At 45.6% G+C, this 22,515-nt stretch overlaps 1 protein-coding gene across 3 annotated transcripts in view; it reads right to left on the bottom strand.

Annotated features, from left to right (window-relative positions):
• ZFYVE28 (zinc finger FYVE-type containing 28) overlaps positions 1 to 22,515 on the bottom strand; it is an 826,377-nt gene that overhangs the window by 157,838 nt on the left and 646,024 nt on the right. For all 3 annotated transcript variants that reach the window (XM_086964197.1, XM_086964196.1, XM_086964198.1), the window contains exon 8: positions 20,497 to 21,861. In XM_086964197.1, the coding sequence (XP_086820323.1) occupies positions 20,497 to 21,861 (1,365 nt within the window). The remainder of the gene's footprint in view (positions 1 to 20,496; positions 21,862 to 22,515) is intronic.

The following is a 22,515-nucleotide window of genomic DNA, read 5'->3' as shown; positions in this document are numbered from 1 at the left end:
TTTGCCGGAATAGCACCCACAATTTTCATAACACACAAAGGCGGCTCATACATAAGAGTGTATTGGCCTCTCCCCCCCCTATTTCCTGGTTTCTAATTTAAACTAAGCACACTCAGTTGTACTGCAGAGACTGACAGAAAGATCTCTCTCACTCTCGAGTCAAAGCACTTTTTGGCAAGCACATGCAGCAGCGCGCATGTGCCTGGCCCAGGATTTACAGAATTTCGGCGTCTGCTCACTTGCTTCTGTATATGGAAGATTTTAAAATAGTTTGGAGTACTTTTAGTGATCATAACCTGATAACTGGAAAGTTTAGTTGGAATGATCTTGAAGAAAAGGTGACCAACATCCATAAAGACCTGTTAATTACCACATCTCAAGGGAGGTGGATTAGTTGGGGGGAAAGTACTCCCGGAGGACTTTTTAAGGAATGTGGTCCAGAAGTGTAGTAGCAAATTTGAGGCCTGTTTGAACATAGATGCATATGATCTGGCCATTCGCGATTTCTTTTCCACAATCTACAAAGAGACTCAGCGAGCCCTGACCAGATATGCTGTTAAGGTTATTAGTTCAGGTCCTAAATGGTTCGACAAGAATTGTTCAAAGGCCAATAAAGATCTGATGGTAGCATTAAAATCTACAACGAGGCTGACATGTGCAGTCAAAGCGGCCAGGCAGGCTTATGCGCTAGCCCGTTAGGAAAGACTAGATGCCCTGAAGAGAAAAGCCTGGGATAAGCTTAAGGAGGCATGCAACCCGAAGAATAGTGCAGACTTCTGGAGGGTAGTAAATCTAACACTATTTAATGAGGGCACAGTAGTAGACTTAAGTGCTACTATATCTGGGAAGAACATTTTGGTCGCATATATGCAGGAGATTGTGATTATACAACTATTGTCTGCCCTATAACAGAAAATATTGTCCACTTTGAACTGAAAAAGGTGAGGGAAAACATAATGAACTGTCAGCAGGGAAGGCACCGGGCTTAGATGGGGTTCCAGGTGACCTTTTAAAATCATGTATAGATCTTTCGGCACCGCTGGTTTCGCAACATCAGAATGCCGCAGCTCGTGATCACATTCCAGTTTCGTGGAAGGAATCGATCATAATACCGGTTTTTAAAAAGGGGAACCGCGCTGACCCAGCGTGCTATCATTCGATCTCATTGATTGATGCGGAAGTAAAGGTGTTGGGTATGGCTTTGTTGAAGCGTCTAACGGATTGGGCTAATGATAATATTATTCTATCAGATATACATTATGGATTCAGGCAGGGACGTGGCATGATTGAACAGAACTTGAATCTATATCTCATAGTTAACAAGTATAGGGTGGCTAAAAAAAAAAGTATATACTTAGCCTTTATGGACCGCAGAACAGCATTTGACACAGTTGTAAGATCTAAGCAAAGGGCTTGATGAAGCCATAGCTGCGCTTTTGCACAGCCTACATACACGGCTCTAGGCGATGGTAAGATATGGCCCATCAGGAGAATGCACTAAGCACTTTAAAGTGGCGAGAGGGGTCCGTCAGGGTTGTATTTTAGCTCCTTTTCTTTTCATTTGATATATAAATCAATTTGATTGGTTTTTAAGGGATAATTGTAAAGACATCCCAAAGATAGGACGTGGAACGATACCCTCCTTGTTGTACGCAGATGATACCGTTCGTATTTTCCGGACAGCTAATGGCCTGCAATCTTTATTGAACCAATTTTATGAATTTATGGAAAACTCGGGACTATGAAATGTATTTCACCAAATCGTTCACCATGACTTTAGGACCCATAGGCATCAAGACTAGAAAATATGTGATAAAAGAAAACAATATAGGTAAGGTGGATAGGTTTAGTTACCTAGGTGTACTGTTGGATGATAGACTGACCTGGGCGCCATATTTGAAATCACACACTAAATCCTTTAACAGGGTAGCTTTTAGTTTGGATGCTTTCTCCAGGCGTTTAGGTCCCAGTCACAAAGTCCATAGTACACCTCTATAACGCTAAGTGTGTCCCAACTGTAACTTATGGGGCAGAAATCTAGGGTAACAAATCTACTGTAACAAAAACGGCAGTAAACAAATACCTAAGGAAATTGTTACGCATCCCACAGAATGACCCAGCAGAAATAGTTTATGAAGAGATAGAGGCAGGTTATTTGGTTTACTATATACGCCTGTGCCCGATACTATTATGGTGCTCTATATGAACTAAAAAAGATCTGAATTTAATAGATTACTATTAAGAGACTGTTTGAGTCTGAATTTTAGTTCGCGTATACCATGGTTGAGCTATATAAAAACTACCCTGTCTAATCTGGGCCTATTGCATGTTTTTAACTCACCTGAGAAAATAACCAAATCAGTCATTTCAGAAGTCAAAAAAGTATATTTTGTGTATATACAAGAACTCAGACTGCAAGACTCACACCGTAAACACTGTTGCGTACATCATGCTATGTTAAAATGTAGTGCTAGAACAGAATTGTATCTATGACTGGATATGCCAGTGAACCATAGAAGATTTTAATATATTTTCGACTGAATATGTTCCAGCAGCTTGTAGCAGGATGGCATAGGCCACAATACCCTCCTGTATGTTCCTGTTGTAAGTCTTCTGCACTAGACATTTTACACATCTTATTAATTTGCCTTAAATGGGCCAATTTGCGTCATAAGTATATACGCCCATTATTTGCACATCTGAATTTTAAACAAGCGAGACCTGCCCTTTTATTTCTACAATTTTTAGAAAATGTCACTGTTTGTTGGTATGTGTTGAGATTTTTAATAGCAGTGTATTAAGCTTATGCTTGAGTTTGAATTGCATAGTACTTATTTAATTATACTAATTGAAGCTCATAATATATTTGTGTGATTGTTTTACTGTACTTTAATGATGCTAAAGCCAATCGAATAAAATAATGATTGATTGATTGAGTACAGGGTGGGTATGGTTTCAGCCCCGCCTCACCAGCCAGCCAGGCGGTAGGGCCACTCCCTCCTGTGATATGGGATACTCTTGCTGACTGAGCTCAACCTGGGCGTTTTAAACTGAAGCCCTGTGCGGCACAAGGTCAGGTCCAGCCTTTAGCATGAGCGAGCTGGGCCCAAGGCGTAAATTTTCTGAGTGGTGCATGGAGCTGTGTGCATTGAGGTTATGTCATAAGCATCACCCTTATCTTGCTCCAGCCTTATCCATGTTCCTGCCTGTTCGTTTCGGTCTGATTTGCCAGTTTAAAGTGGTTTTAGTCCTTCATCATCAAACAGCAGATGTTTTTAATACCCCTTTAGCTCTCTTCGTTGCCCACCCTTTACTCTCTGACCCCCTGCTGGCACACAACAGTCCTGCAAAGTACCACACATCAGGAGTTAAACTAATGCATTTCAGCGGCTGCTCAGCATCACCGTATGGAAATACATTGTCACACATAATGCATGTCTCAGCTGTCACAGACAGTAGCGCACCACTGAAAACTAAGTATGGCAGGTGGCAGCACACGCCTGTGGCCAGCACGGGCTGCTCTCTTTATTCCGAGGGAGCTACCTAGCTCGGTTCTGATAATTGGTGGAGACGTAAATTGCCACCTCGAACCCCTCATAGGCACAGCTGAGGCTATTTCTAACGAGGAGGATTTGCAGTGGGCTATACCTGACCACCCCCCCCCCCCCCCAAACGTACCCTCCTAAAGCCTGGTCATCTTTGGTCCTACAAATGAATGCCATTGCATTAACCCACTCGCTGAGGGCTTGCAATGGCCATACACCCTCAGAGAGACCTAGTAGGCCGACATTTAATAGAGTTGGCCAGGCCTCCCAAATAGATTATATTCTGGTTGAGTGCAGGTCCTGGCACCGGGTGAAGGACTTGGAGGTTATTGTACGAATGGACAGTGACCATATCGCCCTCTCCCTATTCTTCGGGGTTCCAGATTCTGGTATAGCCCCCCCTATTGGGACTCCATTAGATGACAGACTAACTCTGACCAACAACAGGAGAAGGAGAAAATGGGGGGCAGTGAAACAGTCCCCGGAGAAACTGTTAGAGCTTTATCAAATGGTTATTACAATACTACAGGAACTATCCACGCTTGAGGTTAATGGAACTAACTCTCCCAAGCAAGACTTGGTCGTACCACTTCATAACCAGCTTGTTGTTGATTTAGCTGATATCCTAAATCCGATTAGTCGAACTAAGAGAACCAATGATCAACCATACTCTTGGTATGATGATAAATGTCGTAAAGCTAAGACAGCACTGCTGGAGGCCATCAAAGGTTACCCTCCTAAGACAATACGCCCCCCCCCCACAACTGAAAGGTTCATGTCTGGAAAGGGTGTCTGTCTTTGAATATCTTGGTGTAACCCTGTCTGAAGATATGCAGTGGGTGCCTCAAATAGCCAAGGCTAAGCTCAAGCTATCACAGATTGCCGGGAGTATAGCCAAATTAGCTAGGGAATCACCCTTTAACTCCATTAGTCCCGTGCTAGAAATGTATAGGGCCCAAGCACGTGGAGCCTCTCTTTACAGGGCAGAACTATGGGGGCACTGTTAGTCTTCTACCTTAGCTGTAGTTGTGGTAAAAAGCAGAAAGGCTGACTATAAAGCAGTTGTCTTAAGTGCAAAATTAGCCAGGGAAGAAGACAAATGGCTAAGTATTACATCTGCCCTACTGACTCGGGATATGAAAACATTCTGGTCGATAATCAGGACGGGGTCTGAGGAGGGCACCACTGTATGTGAACCTAATCTCCCAGCTGAAGTGTGGACTGAGCATTTCTCAGCTCTGTACGCAAATGAATTTGAAAAGGACCTTCAAATAGACTCTAGGGGTATGTTGCCCCTTGATAATGCAAGTGCAGGAGCCCATGAGCCACCACTGGGCAGACAGGTTAACGGTAGTCTTGAAAGGATTACCCTCCAAGAGGTCATCTCAGCAATAGAATGATTTCCAGCCGGAAAGGCACCAGGGTTGGATAAACTCCCTGGAGACATGTTTCGGGACGAACCGATGATTTGGGGCCCCTATCTTTCGGTTTTGTTTAACGCCATTATGAACGGTATGCCTATCCCCAATACCTGGGCCGGGGCCGAAATTGTCCCAATCTTCAAAAAGGGTTCCCCATTATACCCAGCAAACTATAGACAGATCAGTTTGATTGATGTCACTCAAAAACTGTTTGCTCAGGTACCATTGGATCGAATCCAGGGTTGGTTGGAAGAGCATGACATCATCAGCCCCTATCAAGCAGGATTTAGGAAAAACACCTCCACACTGGACCAGGTGTTTAGATTCCAACTAATCACCTGGAAGACCGTATTAATGGAGGGTGGAAGCCTCTACTTGATATTCGTGGACCTGAAAACTGCTTTTGACCTTGTTCCCAGACCCAAACTGTGGGGGGTATTAAGAGATCTGGGGATTCCTTCATATTTACTCGACATCTTGATGAAGTTGCATGATAACTATGCCAAAGTTAGGAGTGGAAGGGGGGGAAGTTTGAGCAATAGGTTCCCGGTTGGCAGAGGTGTAAGACAGGGCTGCGTGCTCGCACCGACCCTGTTCTGCCTCTTTGTCAACGCATTAATCCCAATTCTGGCAGAGCTACCAAATAATGATGCCCCAAAGTTAGCAAACACCAAGGTGGAAGCATTGATGTTTTCTGACGATACTCTCCTTCTCTCAAAAACATCGCTGGGCATCCAGAGGATGTTGGATAGCTTTGCCTCATTTTGTAGCACTAGGGGTTTGACGATAAATACCACAAAAACCAAATTTATGATTGTCAACCCTCCTAAGACAACACGCTCCCCCCCCCCCCCCCCACACACACAACTGAATGGTTCATGTCTGGAAAGGGTGTCTGTCTTTGAATATCTTGGTGTAGCCCTGTCTGAAGATATGCAGTGGGTGCCTCAAATAGCCAAGGCTAAGCTCAAGCTACCACAGATTGCCGGGAGTATAGCCAAATTAGCAAGGGAATCACCCTTTAACCCCATTTGTCCCACGCTAGAAATGTATAGGGCCCAAGAGCGTGTAGCCTCTCTTTATGGGGCAGAACTATGGGGGCACTGTTCGTCTTCTACCTTAGCTGTAGTTGAGAACAGATTCCTAAGACAAATAACGGGTTTAACAATGGCTACCCCGCTAATTCTTTTAAGATTAGATTTGGGTATCCTGCTAATTGAAGATGAAATTGCCCTGAAACCATTAACCTTCTGGCGAAGGCTTTGGGCAACTCCTGAATTAGCAGCATATCAGGTAGAGACCAAAGAGCTTTTATCCTATCCAGGGTTGCTAAAAAGGGTCCCCTGGTTTGCTCATGTGAAATACGAGTGTGAAACACTTGGCCAACCTTCCCTGTGGAGTACTCCAGACATCACTAGCACCCTAGTCTCCCGTGCCTCAATACCCAAGTCTCACCGTACCTTAAAGCTCGAAACTATACAGACAAATCCGAAATTGGGTTCCCTCACGACACAGTTTCTTAAAGTTAAGGACAACTACGAGCTAGAAACCTTTCTGGAAGATATTTTGCCTTTGGTTGCAAACAAATTATATCTACAGTTTAGATATAGTACTTTGCCAGTATGTGTGGTCATCAACAAATGGGCCGGGCAGAAAGTGCAGGGTTGCCCTATATGCATTACACAAGATGAAACAGAAATGCATATCCTTTTTTTCTGCCCTGGTTACCAGCAAGCGAGGCGGTACTGGCTTGTACCGCTTTGCCGTAATTTGGGTTTTAACCACTGTAGAGAGGCTTTTCGGGTTTTAAAATAGGATACATCTAAATCCATTGTGTTTGCTGTCTCAAGATATTTAAACACGACTTGGCGAAGAAGATGGGCTTTTATTCAAATGGAAAATAACACCTTAAAACGTGCATCGGTAGGATAACTGTATACCTGACTTCTAGAGTGCCGTTTAAGATATTGGTTTCTAGTCCCATATTATTTTGTACATAGGTTTACTTTTGACCAAATGGATTTTATTGTAAATAGTGTAAATCTTCTTTTAAAGTATGTATTTAAATATTGCTGCTATTTCTCTAGACATTCGCCGACTGCACATATTAACTGATATATTCCATCGTCGTTCTTCTAACCCCTTGGCTCCTTGACCCATCCAAACTGTTAACAATATTTCCCTTATATGTTTTAATAATTGTATCTGTTTCTTCTGTGGAGTGTTCTTTCTGTTTAATGATGCATTTAGTGATCTAAAATGTATGTTGTTTTATTATCTTGTCTGCTTTTTATGGTCCTAGTGACCGAAGTAAAAGTTCTTGAAACGAAACGAAAACTAAGTGTGGCAGGTGGCAGCGCACGCCTGTGGCCAGCACGGGCTGCTCCCGAGTCCGGAGGCTTGGGGCACTCCCAGCAGCGGAGCTGGCTCACAGTCAGTGGGTGCTACTACAATGTATCTCAATTGTTCATTGATTTCCAGCGACGCCCGGAGTCAGACAGCCTGACGTCATGGCCCAGCCTGGGGTGGTGCCCAATTAGCTACTACTGAGACAGCCGGACGGGGCATGCTCCAGTCAGGTTGTGTGACACACTTTGTGGGCGTGGCTGTGGGGCTTAATAATATCTATAAAGGCCCACCCGCCCACTGCCGGCAGCGAATTATCAGAGCCCGGTGGCCGGGAAAGTGACATGGAGGCCATTCTTCACGCCGCCCGGGTCGTCGCTGACCGTCACAGAGTCAGGTCCGGTTGCAGGGGCAGGAGTTGAGGACAGAGAGCTGAAATTGCAATGAGGGTCACTGGCTGTGGCGAGCATCTTGGGATGCCCTGGAGTCGCCAACGCACCAGTCACGCTGCCCAGTCAAGAACAGAAGGAGAAAGTATAAAATACCTATGAGCCACTTCAAGTTGTCAGTGAGTGTCACAGTGTGTAAGACAATAAAAATTCAATTGAATGTGAGCGCACATATAAAATGGGTATAATTTCTGGTATTCATATGTTTCCCTCGTCTTCCTTGCTTGATTTTGCTCGCCAGAAAGGGTCACTCATAGTCGTTGAAATGTCACTCATAATTACACTGAAATAATGAAAATGTCGCACAAACGAATCTGAAACTTGCAGCTTTGCAACAAAACCATCATCTGCATGAAGCAGCTATGCTAGGGATGTTTGTGCTCAGTAGCCGCCCCATCTCATCCAGGGACGGACCAGTGGACACAAAAGAGACCCTCTCCTGACTCATTTAATTCACTACCATCAGCAAGGGGCGCCAGATTTCTCTCCGCCTAAGCTCAGGGCGAGATTTTAGCAAAGGCTGACCCTACCAAAGGTACTATGCCAATAAACAAGGGTGCACATTTCCTAACCCATCACAGGGTCTCCCTGGCCCCTCAACTCACTGCGATAAGTTGGGAAAGTAAGTAGAGAAGAGGAGGTAACAGGGCGGGTCTTTGTGCGAGTGAAAGGCGTCACCAGTGACACGAGGTCACATGGTGTAAACGGATACACTGAGAAAGCTTCGGTTTAGTTGAAGTTGTGCTGTGTACCTGTTGACTCGTTTCTGTTCGTTCATTTCACTTGCGTCGCAGGCCATCTGTGGGAACTGCCCTGCCTTCAAAGGCTGGAAGCAAACAGAAACTGTTCATGCGCCCCGGGGTAATGGGTATGGTTAGGACCGAACCTCAAATATAACAAACAGCATGCACTGTCTGGTGCTGGCCTCTTCGAAAACATGCAGGTATGAATGTTATCCTGTAAGTGAGGGATTTGGTAACAACATTATCTGAGGTCAAGCCAATTGTCATATTTTTGGTATCCATTGTTGTCCGTCAGAGGGAGAGAGACAGTATTCATTTGATCCTAAAGCTAACATTTGAAACCAAATGCACAGTTCCTCTTTTTGATATGTGAGATTTGCACAGTAAGTGGTTTTATGGGCACACCTTACAGACTAGAGGCACCGAAGGTCAGATACAATACATAGAGCAAGATGGCTTAAATATGTCGCCAGTCAAGTGAAGTGTAACATGTCCAGCTTACTACCAGTTTGCCATGTGATTGTTTTTCCTGAATCGTGTAGCACCTGAAAAACTATTTTTCCATCCCTGGAGTCTAGAAGTAAGGCGATGAAAAATGGAAAAGTTGAATGAGAGTTATAGAGGCAGGGAGAAACAAGTATACAGCAAACGAGGAGAAGAAAAGGACTAGAAGGGAGCCAGAGGAAAAACTGGAAGGAGGTTGGATAGCTGTGTGAGACTTAAATTGTAACTAGCCACTTGTACGTAATTCATTTGTTTTTCCTCTGTTTTATGGTATTTGTAGCTTTGCATTTTCTGTTATAAGTGCAAAATCAGAAGCATCAGAAAGCAGACGACACAAAAATGTGTATATATAAAGAATACATTCTCCTCTTGGGGCATCTTGCTGGTGAGTAACAGGTGTGTTTTGTCACCCTATTCAGCGATACCCATTCCGGCCCCTCAGAAACATGAAGAGTTGTGTGACCCACTTGGATCAAACCTCTGTCTCTGACGTGAAACACAAGTTACTAGTGTAAATCCATTAGTCTCTTCAGCCACCAGAGGGAAGGAAGGCATGTAAAATAGAATGGAAACTGGGAGGCATTGGAGAAAAGGTACTGAAAGAACAAGAGAAGAGAAAAGGAACACAACAGGACAGACTGCACCAAGGAGGAAGTCTAGCCAAGCATCTTAAACCCTTTACAACCACACATATGAATGCTCAAATTCCTTTCCCCATGTACACAACATGTCCACTTGTACCTAATGTCCGCCATGCAGCATATGCGGGTCATTGTACGTGTGGATTGTGGTTGGCACAGCATGGAGAGAGGGCACTGTGAGTTCATTTTGCCAACATTATTTTACAATGTGTGATAACAGTCCACAATTTTACCGTTTTTTTCCCCCAGGGAGTGGTAGGAGCTCAAATGCACGTTGGCAGAATTGTGTTTATTGAAAGCACATGCTAATCCAGGATTTGTTCTTACGCTACACCACTTTGAAAGTTCATCAGCCGCCACTGAAGACACATGCCAATTTTCCAATTCCTAGTGGTGGGCCAATAGAGGTCTACGGTTGCCAAGAACTGTCTATTTTCTTAAGAACTTAAGGACTTCACAAATGGAATAAGTAGTACCACAAAATCACATTTGCAAAACATGTGCATATGGAATCTCTCTAGGTTGGAGATCTGGACATACATTCCAGGATGGTCTGTCTTCAGATAATGCAACTAAGGAGTTTACTGCCACTACATCACAAAGGTAATGTTCACAATGGGTGGTTCACCTATTAAAGGCTAAACTGGATTATGCAGTTCTTTTCTCTGTGGGGCTACCTAGATATGAATTTAAGCGACTGCATGCCTGATGTGGAACAAGGAGCTCTATCAGAGGAGTGGCGAGAGTGCCATGCGCCCCGAAGCCAAGTAAGGAAAGGACTGCCATAACTTCTGGTTTGGTTATAAATAAACAGCTATAACTAGGGAGCAGTGGACACCTTAAATGCTTCTTTCTTAGTGCCACTGTGCCTGCTGCACCACGGTTAGCTACGCCACTGAGCTCTGTGGTCCAGTCAACCAACAGCCCAATTTCTTACAAATATCACTTTGTTACTTAAGGTGTGAGTTAAGTACTTGCTCCTGAGATCGGTGTGTAACCTGATGTTCACAAGTTTCGAAACCAAGCAGCACCGACTCAGCCTTTCATTCTCATGAGGTAGATGCAGTGAATATAATGAAGTATAAAAATGCAAACACTTTATTGGTGCAAGCGTACTATGACTCTCCCGAGCTGGGTACATTTAAAGTCAGAGGTTTCGGAGTAGGATGAAGCTTTCACCCATCGCATTTCTCTGCTGGTAATGAAACTATTATACAATAGAATAGGCCTGTCTAAGATCTTATAAAAACTGCCAATGAAAATGCTGTTAAGAGCCTTTTTTTGCCAAACCTTGTCTTAATACTAAGCTCTGTACCCCTAGCTCTTTGAAAGAACTGTGTATCCCTCATTTGTTAAGAACTGTCTATGCAAGCTGTGCGTCGAGATGCAAGCCTCCTTTATCATTCAAACTGGAGCTACAATGGAATAAGATCTGTTAATGAGTCCTTCGATCAGTGTGTGTAGTGGGGGATTGTGCGACTGTACAACGCAGGTAAGACATCGTATGCCTTTGCCACCCACTTTTTAGCACACATTGGTTTTAGATTTAAAAACAATGTATTTTTGGGGGGAGACCACACAACTTACCTTAAATGCGTGGTATTGGCACGCATTGTAAATGCATATTCGCGGTAAAAATATGCATGATAAAAAATGTGTGGTAAAGGTACAACGAGGTTAAATGCTTGTTGTCAAGGCTGTTTCCCCATAGTGTGGGTGCCTATGCGTTTAATAAAACTGCAGTGTCTGACAATTAAAACAAGCACTGGCGTTGCCAATAGGTCTCGCAGTAGGAAAGTTGGAGCTATTACAATTGCAAATAGCAATGCCTTTTATTTTTGTTTTCATTTTAAAAACATAAAGGGCTTTGTCATTTACAAAACCAATAGCTCCAACTTTCCTAATGCGAGACCTATTGTGCACTGCACCGCGCGGGGTCGGGGCGGATGAGGTGGGGTCCGCGCGGATGAGGTGGGGTCCGCGCGGATGAGGTGGGGTCCGCGCGGATGAGGTGGGGTCCGCGCGGATGAGGTGGGGTCCGCGCGGATGAGGTGGGGTCCGCGCGGATGAGGTGGGGTCCGCGCGGATGAGGTGGGGTCCGCGCGGATGAGGTGGGGTCCGCGCGGATGAGGTGGGGTCCGCGCGGTTGAGGTGGGGTCCGCGCGGATGAGGTGGGGTCCGCGCGGTTGAGGTGGGGTCCGCGCGGATGAGGTGGGGTCCGCGCGGTTGAGTGGGGGTCGCGCGGTTGAGTGGGGGTCGCGCGGTTGAGTGGGGGTCGCGCGGTTGAGTGGGGGTCGCGCGGTTGAGTGGGGGTCGCGCGGTTGAGTGGGGGTCGCGCGGTTGAGTGGGGGTCGCGCGGTTGAGTGGGGGTCGCGCGGTTGAGTGGGGGTCGCGCGGTTGAGTGGGGGTCGCGCGGTTGAGTGGGGTATTGCGCGGTTGAGTGGGGTATTGCGCGGTTGAGTGGGGTATTGCGCGGTTGAGTGGGGTATTGCGCGGTTGAGTGGGGTATTGCGCGGTTGAGTGGGGTATTGCGCGGTTGAGTGGGGTATTGCGCGGTTGAGTGGGGTATTGCGCGGTTGAGTGGGGTATTGCGCGGTTGAGTGGGGTATTGCGCGGTTGAGTGGGGTATTGCGCGGTTGAGTGGGGTATTGCGTGGTTGAGTGGGGTATTGCGTGGTTGAGTGGGGTATTGCGTGGTTGAGTGGGGTGTTGCGTGGTTGAGTGGGGTGTTGCGTGGTTGAGTGGGGTGTTGCGTGGTTGAGTGGGGTGTTGAGTGTGGTGTTGCGTGGGTGATAGCGGGCTTGCGTGGGTGTGAGTGGCGTTGCGTGTCTGAAAGTGGTGCTGTGTGGGTGAAAGTGGCACAGAGCCTTTGATGTGGCCTGGCGCAGGAGAAATGCTGCTGCTGGGAACAGATGGCCTGGCCGTGAAGCAGGGGGCGGGGCAGCGCTGGGGAAGCCTGTGGGAGGGTGATTGATGCCTTTGATGTGGGGAGGGAGGAGAGCCTTTTGCGAGCCTTGTGCAGGAGAAATGCTGCTTAGGCTATTGCTATTGTAGGCGATGCGATGTGGGTAAGTATAGAGTGCAGGCATGGTGAAAGGAGATGCGTGGAGGATGGGGGCGGGCCTGGGAAACAGAGTACGGACGGCCTTAACAGAGATCTCCTTCCCAAAATGTCTAATTGACAACGCATTTCGTTTCACGCAGTATGCTGCTCTGTGAGCAAGGACACGCTGTACTCTGCAAATGTGGGAAAGTGGGCAATTTTATTTATGAAGCTTGCAGAAACGACATCACCATAAATTATACCATAAAATATATATTTCTCGTGGCAAAATTGCAAAAACGTTCTACTTTTTCAAAAAGTCTAACACAATTAATTAAAATATTCGAAATCGTAAAAATAAATGTGACTCAAATAACAGATGAATGAATCAGCCTGCAGATTTCAAAGGACATTATTGTAGGCGATGCGATGTGGGTAAGTATAGAGTGCAGGCATGGTGAAAGGAGATGCGTGGAGGATGGGGGCGGGCTTGGGAAACAGAGTACGGCCGGCCATGAATAATTAATTAGGGGAGGAGAAGCCCTTTGATGTGCTGGGCTGGCCCTGAATGCGCGTGCTTGTTCACGTGAACTTCATGAAAACCGCGGGGCTGAAAGCCCTTAGTTTGACGATTATTTTCGCCACTTGAATTCTCGTTCCCTCAATGCGCTTGCGCGCATTGTAGGTCACGAGACCTAAAAACAATACCAATATTTTCTTTGGCGATTTACTCCCAGTTTTTCCAAAAGGGTTACACTATAGTCCTAAAGCCATTTTAGTACACACAGTTTTAAGAACGGCATTTTTTATTATCTAAATGTGCGAGTTTACAAGTAAATTAAGGAAACGTACAACTTCCACTTACAATTTTCAATCCACGAGCAGAAGTCGGCCTTTTGTGAAGCCTTAGTTAAAACCACAACTACAATCTGCAGTTTGTGCGTAATTCATGGATAAATGATACACATGTACTTCATTTTGAATGAGTAAAAGTATCTATAATGTCTACTTCAGAAAATAATTATTTCCAAGACGTCAGCCAAAACAGAGGAGGGGCTCGAAGTACAAGCTGCCTTTGTCCAAAGAAAACCACAAATTGGGCTTTATAGTGATCACCATTGTTAACAAGAAGCATAAATACTGAATTATTCATTTGCACCAGTAAATAAGATCGAAACAAACTGAACTTCAAAAGTGATAATATATGAAAAATTACTCCGTTTTTTAGCAATTGTAAAAATGTGTTCTTTGTTGCAAAACAAAAGTGTAACTGATCACGTATAACAAACATTATATATGTGGCTCTGGTCATTGTTTAAGAGTAGGCTTATCTGTGATGGAGCGGCTAATTTTAAAACGTAGCATAGGGTACACGCAAGAAACAGCACATACTTGATTAAATGAATAATCACTAGTCTCTAGAGCATGCCTCACTAATAAGCAAGAAATGTAAAAGTGGCTGTTTACTGAGGGGAAAGGGAATATGTTAAGTCTAACAACTATAGTTTGTTTTGGGAACATAATATAATGTATGTTACTGTGGCTGTGACTAAAGGTTTTACCAATTAATCTTCAACTAAGGTGAAGAAGACAGATTCCTGTATGTGAAAGAATGCTTGTATATTGTGCTTAAAGGTTAGTCTGTTGGCGCAGTACTGCTAAAACACATTAGTTGCCTAGAACATCCTTAAAATAGGAGACAATTCAATAAAATGCTATGGAAGACTTTTGCAGGGTGGGAGTGCTAGATATGACTCTATAAGTAGTCAAGCCTCTGCAAAGCGAAAGTGGACCCAATCACAACTTTTTGTCAGTGATCCTAATAGTCTGGTTGATGGACGGAGACCGACCATACCCTGGCGGTAAGTAGGTGCTAACCCTTGTTGGCATTTGAAGCTCATACACACATTTTACTTCACTCTGGATTCCATAGGGAGGCAGTGAATTGTCCTCCAAGCCCCCTGTCATGCTGCTGCTTTATGTCAAAGCAAAAGCAAAGTGATCAGCAAGCCACCAAGTCTGCAGCTGTGACTATTACAGGGAGTCACACATTTTGATCTGCCTAATTAATATTAATTGGGCAGGTTGTTCCGCGAGCTCCTGTAAACGGACAATTTGCAATGCAGCTTATTAGTACATAGGACACATTGTATATAGATTCGCAAACCAGTAGGACGGCAAATTGCACATTATGGTGTGTGAATCTTACTTTGTGCACCAGGCCCTTGGTCTCCCTGATTCTGAGCAACTTGAAGTTTTCTCTTTTATCAAATAAAAGGGCAGATACTATATGTGACAGACATGTAAGAAAACAGACACGGCTCGCGTAAAACAAGGCTGCTAACAGAATCAATGGACTTTAAACGTAAGGCTTTCAATGATGCTGATATGTCCCTTTTTAGGTCTCACGTGGCGTACTGTGCACATGCGCAGTCGAGCTTGCGAGATTTTAAGTTTTAGGGTGAGTTTCTCTAGCGAGGGTTAGGCCCGCCCCTCTTCTCCATTGGCTGGCCTCCTAAACGGTGGCCAGACATTGGAGAAGAGGTCGCCATGACGTATTTCTTTCTTTTTAAGCCCCGTCCTTTTCAGACTGGGGGGCGTGTTTATAATTTCTTTCTTTTTAAGCCCCGTCCTTTTCACACTTGGGGGCTGGTTTTTGAAGTTTTTTACTATTCACAGGGCCGCGGAAGGAGTGTAACAGCAGTCTGTGCGACGCCAATCTCTGCCGAGAGCCACTCGGTCAGTACGTGCGGAACGAGCGGCGTCACCTCCCTTGGGCCGAGTCCGTACCTCCCTCTCCCCCTATTGCTCAGGAGCGCCGCCGTCCCTTCCTGGGCTCAAGCTCCACCCTGTGCCGCCCCCGCAGGAGAGTGCCCCTTGTGTTCGCAGGAATCAGGCCGATCTGAGCGGCTCCCGGAGCGGCCTTCTCCTGCCTCTGTTACCAGCCTGCCGGGACTGCGGTAAGTGAGGCGGTGTGACTGTCCCCTTCAGAGTGACTGCCATGGGCTCCTTCCCATCGAGCTGGGCCGGGGGTAAGGCTTGGCTGCTGTCTGGCTTCACCACACCATCACAGTCTGACCCTCGCACCCACCTCACCCCTGGGCTCAGCCCCACCGTCCATAGATACGGGGAGAAGGCATGGCAGGCTCACCCCTTCTGCCACCTCACCTCTGGGCTCTGCACCGCCGCTAGATTGGGGAAACTGGCATGACAGGTTGACCCCTCCACCATCTTACATCTGGGCGCTGCTCCGACAATGGATGAGGTATGGCACTAACCAGTGAGAAGTGTGGCTCACTGGTTAGAGGAGGCCGACCTGGAAGCAGAGGTCAGCCCGGGACCAGGGTTCAATTCCCGGCTCGGCGGGGTCTTGAGTCCTAAAATGTCCATGAACTCGACAATTCTCGCTCCGGTGCCTACTCGATTCACGGGTTCACACTCTGCGACTCTGGGCAATAGCTTGCTTAATCTCCACAACGGCCCCTACGCGGCGGGATGCCTGGCTTTCACCTTGCGGATACCCTGCCGGGGTTATCTCACAGGGGAATACCAGGACGGGTTCCCTAAGCAAGCGCTTAGAAACCGCTCGGTGATTTGCGCTATATATATTCCTGTACATTTACATTTACATTTACTCTGACCCCTTCCCCACCTCACCACTAGACTCTGCACCACCCGCAGATTTGGGGATCAGGCATGGCAGTCTGACCCCTTTCCCCATCACACCTCCGGGCTCTACACTGTCCATGGATACGGGGACGAGGCATGGCAATCTGCCCCATCTCACCTCTGTACCGTCCACAGATTGGGGGATGAGGTATAGCAGTCTCAACCCCACAATTTATGGGGGTTGAGACATGACAGCCCCTGGGATCTGCAACCCCTGGGCTCTACAACCTCCCCGCTTCAGGGTTCTCCACCATTCACAGATTCGGTGGATTAAGCATTGTAGCCTAGCTCTACCTTACCTGTGGGCTCCTCACTGTCCACATATCGGGGATGAAGCATGGCAGCCTACACTCTACACTTTCCATATATCAAGGATGAAGCATGGCAGCCTACACTCTACACTGTCCATATATCTGGGATGAAGCATGGCAGCCTACACTCTACACTGTCCATATATCTGGGATGAAGCATGGCAGCCTACACTCTACACCGTCCATATATCTGGGATGAAGCATGGCAGCTTACACTCTACACTGTCCATATATCTGGGATGAAGCATGGCAGCCTACACTCTACACTGTCCATATATCTGGGATGAAGCATGGTAGCCTGCACTCTACACTGTCCATATATCTGGGATGAAGCATGGTAGCCTGCACTCTACACTGTCCATATATCAAGGATGAAGCATGGCAGCCTACACTCTACACTGTCCATATATCTGGGATGAAGCATGGCAGCCTACGCTCTACACTGTCCATATATCTGGGATGAAGCATGGCAGCCTAAACTCTACACCGTCCATATATCTGGGATGAAGCATGGCAGCTTACACTCTACACTGTCCATATATCTGGGATGAAGCATGGCAGCCTACACTCTACACTGTCCATATATCTGGGATGAAGCATGGTAGCCTGCACTCTACACTGTCCATATATCTGGGATGAAGCATGGTAGCCTGCACTCTACACTGTCCATATATCTGGGATGAAGCATGGTAGGCCGAGCTCTTTACTGACCGCAGCTCAGAAGATGAAGCCTGGCAGTCCAAACCCTGCACCTGCTGCACTCCTGGGCTTTAAATCGTCCACAGATAGGAGGGATGAGGTATGGTAGCCTGTACTCTTCACCCACCTCATTTCACGAGTGAGGCATGGCTCTCCATCTATCTCGCCTCTGGGCTCTGTACGCACCACAGTATGAGGGTTGAGACAAGGCAACCACTGGACACAGCAACAAGTGGACATGGCAACCACCTCAGCTCTGCACTAACCACATCTCTGGGGTGAGGCCTGGCACACTGGAATCCACGCCCACTGCAGCTCTGTGTTCTGCAACCACCTTATATTGTTTACTAGGGCTCTGCACCCATCTCACCTCTGTGCTGTCATTTTCCCCACCATCACTCTGTATACAATACAGCTTGAGGGATGAGGCCAGTATTATAATTTAAATCAAATGCATCGTTACCTCCTTTTCTATGATGTATGCTAGTTAGTTCTCATTCCTGAAAACATGAGACCTTTGTCATCAAGCGTGGGCATATTACATGGCTCCTCACTGGGCTTTATTTACACTTACCACAACCCTCCAATGGGCATTGGCAATGCGCTAAGCCACAGTAACTCTGGGATAAAGCATGACGAGGGCACCAGATCTCTGCAACCACAGATCTTGGTGATGGGAAATTACCGATTTTGGGCTCTACCCTAACCACAGCTTCCATGTCGTTTTTAGGTCTCGCGTGGCGTACTGCGCACATGTCCCAAGTGGAGTCCATAGGAGAGTTCCATCAGAACAGTGAAACATAGGAGCAGGGGTTCTAGGACCTGAGAAACAAAATGCGTCGGAGGTTCACCTTTGCCACTCATAACGAAAAGGAATGCATCGAAACCAAATCAGGAGGCTTGAAAGGGCGGACTTCAGTCTCAAGTGTGGCCCGTGAAGGTACCGTTTTCAATTCTGTGCGCAGCCAACATTTGGGCATAGACACGTCATTTGGTTCTGAATCCATCCCCCACCCCCCAGCCCCCTACCCCACTCTTCCTTTGAGGATGAACTTGTATAGCGTCAGTATTTAAACAGAAACCAGGTCATTTTCTTAAAATGGAAACCAGCATCTCAGCATTTTCTTTGAACTAAAAAAGCATGGCTGACAAAGGAGAAGGGTACATAGTGCAAAGTTATAATGGGCTAGAACACATGCCAGATGAACTGAAAGAAAGAAAGAAACACATTCCAGGGCCCCAGGAAGAGCTTTAGTTTTTGTCGTGTTTTCCAAGTAAAAAAGAGCACTTGTAATTAGGAGTTAATTCATGTAAACAAAACTTTGTGATGCCATAAATCACATTGTTATGTTTAACACCCTCTCCCTCTGCCAAACAGCACCACTGCAGGTCCTTTCCGAAAGAGGGTGGAGGTGATAAATGAAATGTAAAAAAAGAGATTTCTTACTAGATCATAGACATCAAACAGCCGAACGCGCACAAAGACACAAGCATGCGGCGTGTTTATATATCACTAACTCATTAAAAAAAAAACAGTTAATAGCAATACAGCTCAGCTGTAACATATGTAATGCAGGCACTTTAAAATAACAAATACTTTGAGTGTGCTGTGTGTGGCTCTGTGTGTGGGTGGCTGTGTTTGGGTGGCTGTGTGTGTGTGGCTGCGTGTGTGTGGCTGCGTGTGTGTGGCTGCGTGTGTGTGGCTGTGTGTGTGTGGCTGTGTGTGTGTGTGTGTGTGTGTGGCTGTGTGTGGCTGTGTGTGTGTGTGGCTGTGTGTGGCTGTGTGTGTGTGGCTGTGTGTGTGTGTGTGGCTGTGTGTGTGTGTGTGTGTGTGGCTGTGTGTGTATGTGTGTGGCTGTGTGTGTGTGGCTGTGTGTGTGGCTGTATGTGTGACTGTGTGTGTGGCTGTGTGTGTGTGTGGCTGTGTGTGTGGCTGTGTGTGTGGCTGTGTGTGGCTGTATGTGTGTGTGTATGTGTGTGTGTGGCTGTGTGTGTGGCTGTGTGTGTGTTGCTGTGTGTGTTGCTGTGTGTGTTGCTGTGTGGGTGTGTGGCTGTGTGTGTGTGTGTGGCTCTGTGTGTGTGTGTGGCTCTGTGTGTGTGTGTGGCTCTGTGTGTGTGTGTGGCTCTGTGTGTGTGTGTGGCTCTGTGTGTGTGTGTGTGTGTGTGTGTGTGTGTGTGTGTGTGGGTGCAAATGCAATATGTCTCGCATTTGCGAGAGATTAAGCTATTGACATTGTAAATGACAATGCCATTTATTTATCTGTTTTCAAAACCAACACATAAATAACACTTTTGTCATTACAATGCCAATAGCTCTAACATTTGCAAAGGCAAGACCGTTGCATTGTAAATGCTTGTTGATTAGGGCTACCAGCAAATATTAATGTTCCTGTGATGTCACTAGTTTGGCACCAGACAGATTGCTAGAACAGGACTTTGTTTTGCCATTTTTATTCTGTAGCCCTAGCTACTGTTGGAGGCGCACATACATTATTTCACATGGACTACCAAAACAATCAAGAACCTATGGTCCAAGACTGCATGTTAGAGGTTCACACCTTAAATTAAATGAATTCAAAGCTCACACTAGGACCAGTGTAAACACAATACTGCATTCAAGAGTATTGGCAAGTGCTCCCACCCAACAGGTAAGATAGCAGACAAAAGGTTATACAGAAAAACACACTATAAAGATGGAAGATTACTCAAAATACAGTCAAGTATCACTTAAGCAGAGTCTTCAGGTGCTCAGTGACCACTGATGGGTCCAGCAGGTGTTCAATAGAGATATGTGTGACTCTTACCCTCGAGTCGTCGTAGGTCAATATAAAAATAACTCATTCCATTACATCTCCGGACTACCTTCAATTTTCATAAGATGCAATTAAAGCCACTGTGATGTTGTAATACCCCCACATACACTTTAGAAATCTAAGTACACATTAGACTGGTCAAACACGTAACAGATCATAACACTTGACTGTTATTACTGTTTCCAGATTACTAAAACTTGAAGAATTAGCCAACATCCAATTCGCACGAGACAAACTTATTAAAAAGAAACCCTTCCAAAATGTTTAGCATTCAGCCTCGGTCAACAAAAAAGTGTATTTTACTGTCACTTACCCTGGACCGTATCTTGGCTTCATGTCTTCCTTTACTAGCGCCTCACTGCTAGTCTCATCAGTGCCCGGTAACTGTTTTTCCTTGCCATCACCGGTCTGGCTTTTTTTCACAGTTTTTTTCGGTTGACTTGAGACCCCCACGCCACCCTCTGTTTCATTTTCTACTCCTATGTTTGATCCTGAGTTGTGAGCCAGGCACTTGGATGAGTTGGAACACGTATGTCCTCTGCCAGAATCTCGCTCTGTCAACAAAGAACTACAGTGCTCCTTGTTTAAGATCTCCGGGACAGAGATTGCGCAGTCTAGTTTATCTACGTGGTCCTTTTCCTTCGATTTCACCAAACTATAGGAAGCATTTATCACCGTCTCTGGAGAGTGTCTACTTCTTATGCCTGCTATACTCTCCTCCCTGCTGTCCTCACAGGTACCACAACACACACAGGAGTTAATTAGGCAATTGGTGGCTGCTAAAGCAAGTTTATGGGATTCGTCTTCAGACGGAGGCTCGGGTGACGCTGAAATACAATCACCAGCTGCGTCTGGCGTAGTTGGTGGAGATCCTGAAGAAGAAAGAGATTTGGGATTAAATATTACAGTGGCAGAGATTTTCATCCCACCAGTCCTGTGAGCAATAATTTCTGCAGTCTCTGCATCCTCGCCATTAGCATCCCAGCCATTGAGGTATACCTGTGAATCGGGGCCTTCTAAACAACTACAAGTATTGGGAGCAGAGTAATTAGTCATCAGTATTTTACCATCTTCAATATTGTTATTATTGCTTATGTCACTTTCTGTATCCTTTAGAGAGATTAATTCGTCGGGCTGACCATTGTGAATAATTAACGTCTCCTTACATGGGAGCCTCTGTGTCAAATTATGGCATGAGTTGTTGACCCATGCCAAGGTGTTCTCAGCTGATGCTATCACACTAAGAGCATCTCCGGTTCCGTCAAGATCATCCATAAAAAATACTCTCTCCTCTTCATCTGTTAGGTTTTCTCGACATCTCCGGCTTGGTGAAGCCTCTACGCTAGAATTATGCCTCACACCCGGCCTGCGGGCCGGAGACTGACAGACACTTGGTGGAGAAAGCAGAGAGGACATCTCATCCCCCACCCGGTGGACCATCATGTTGAGCTGTTCTAGCTCTTCTTCATCGTACTGCATGGAGCATGCCAACTCCACCTCTGTGTTTTCAGCTTTTGCTGAGAGTTCTTCTTCACTTGACAAGGCAGCTACTAATACAGGCGTGAGGACAGCGGGCACTTCAGGATCCGTTGTGACCGGAAATTCCATATCTTGCGATATGCAGAGGTTGCGCTCAAGAGTGTGCAGCTCCTCTTCAGTCAAGGTTTGCAGAAGATCTCTGAAAAGCAGATAGAGAAAGTCAGGGAAAAGACACACATTTGTTAGACTTAGGTAAAATAATGCATGCCTAAGGGCAGGGCTTGCCATTACTTCATTTTTACTATTATGACTTTATGACAGTCTGAAGTTTAACACACAAATAAATAACTGAATTTCCAATCAGAAGTTGTGATACAGTGAGGATTTAAAATAGCCAAATGTTTTGAGTGTTGAACGAAAAAATATACTTTTACATTCGTTTTCTTTTTAAGCCAGGTATAAAAAAAATCCTCTTATCTGTTTACCAATATATCAAATATGGAGTTCCTTTAACTGAACGCCACACTGAATGCCTTATCACATACGCACACATGGACTCCTTTCATACTCCCTCACTTAAACTTCAGCATCACTACAGTTGAACCAGTTTGAAGATGAACCTAAAAAGATTCAACTTTAAAACACTGTTATGTAAACTGGATTGTTATATATATATATATATATATATATATATATATATATATATATATATATAAATAAATCATACGAATAAAGTAGAATAACCAACAATAAAATACAATCATTGCGTGCACATTATAAATAAAAACAGAACCCTAACCAGTAATGCAAGCATATAAGGTGGGAGGGTTAAATTACAAAGTGTTGTCACTGC

The sequence above is a fragment of the Lissotriton vulgaris genome, chromosome 3_2 (assembly GCF_964263255.1).
Source record: "Lissotriton vulgaris chromosome 3_2, aLisVul1.2, whole genome shotgun sequence".
Lineage (NCBI taxonomy): Eukaryota > Metazoa > Chordata > Amphibia > Caudata > Salamandridae > Lissotriton > Lissotriton vulgaris.
This window is presented reverse-complemented; position numbering and strand designations above follow the sequence as displayed.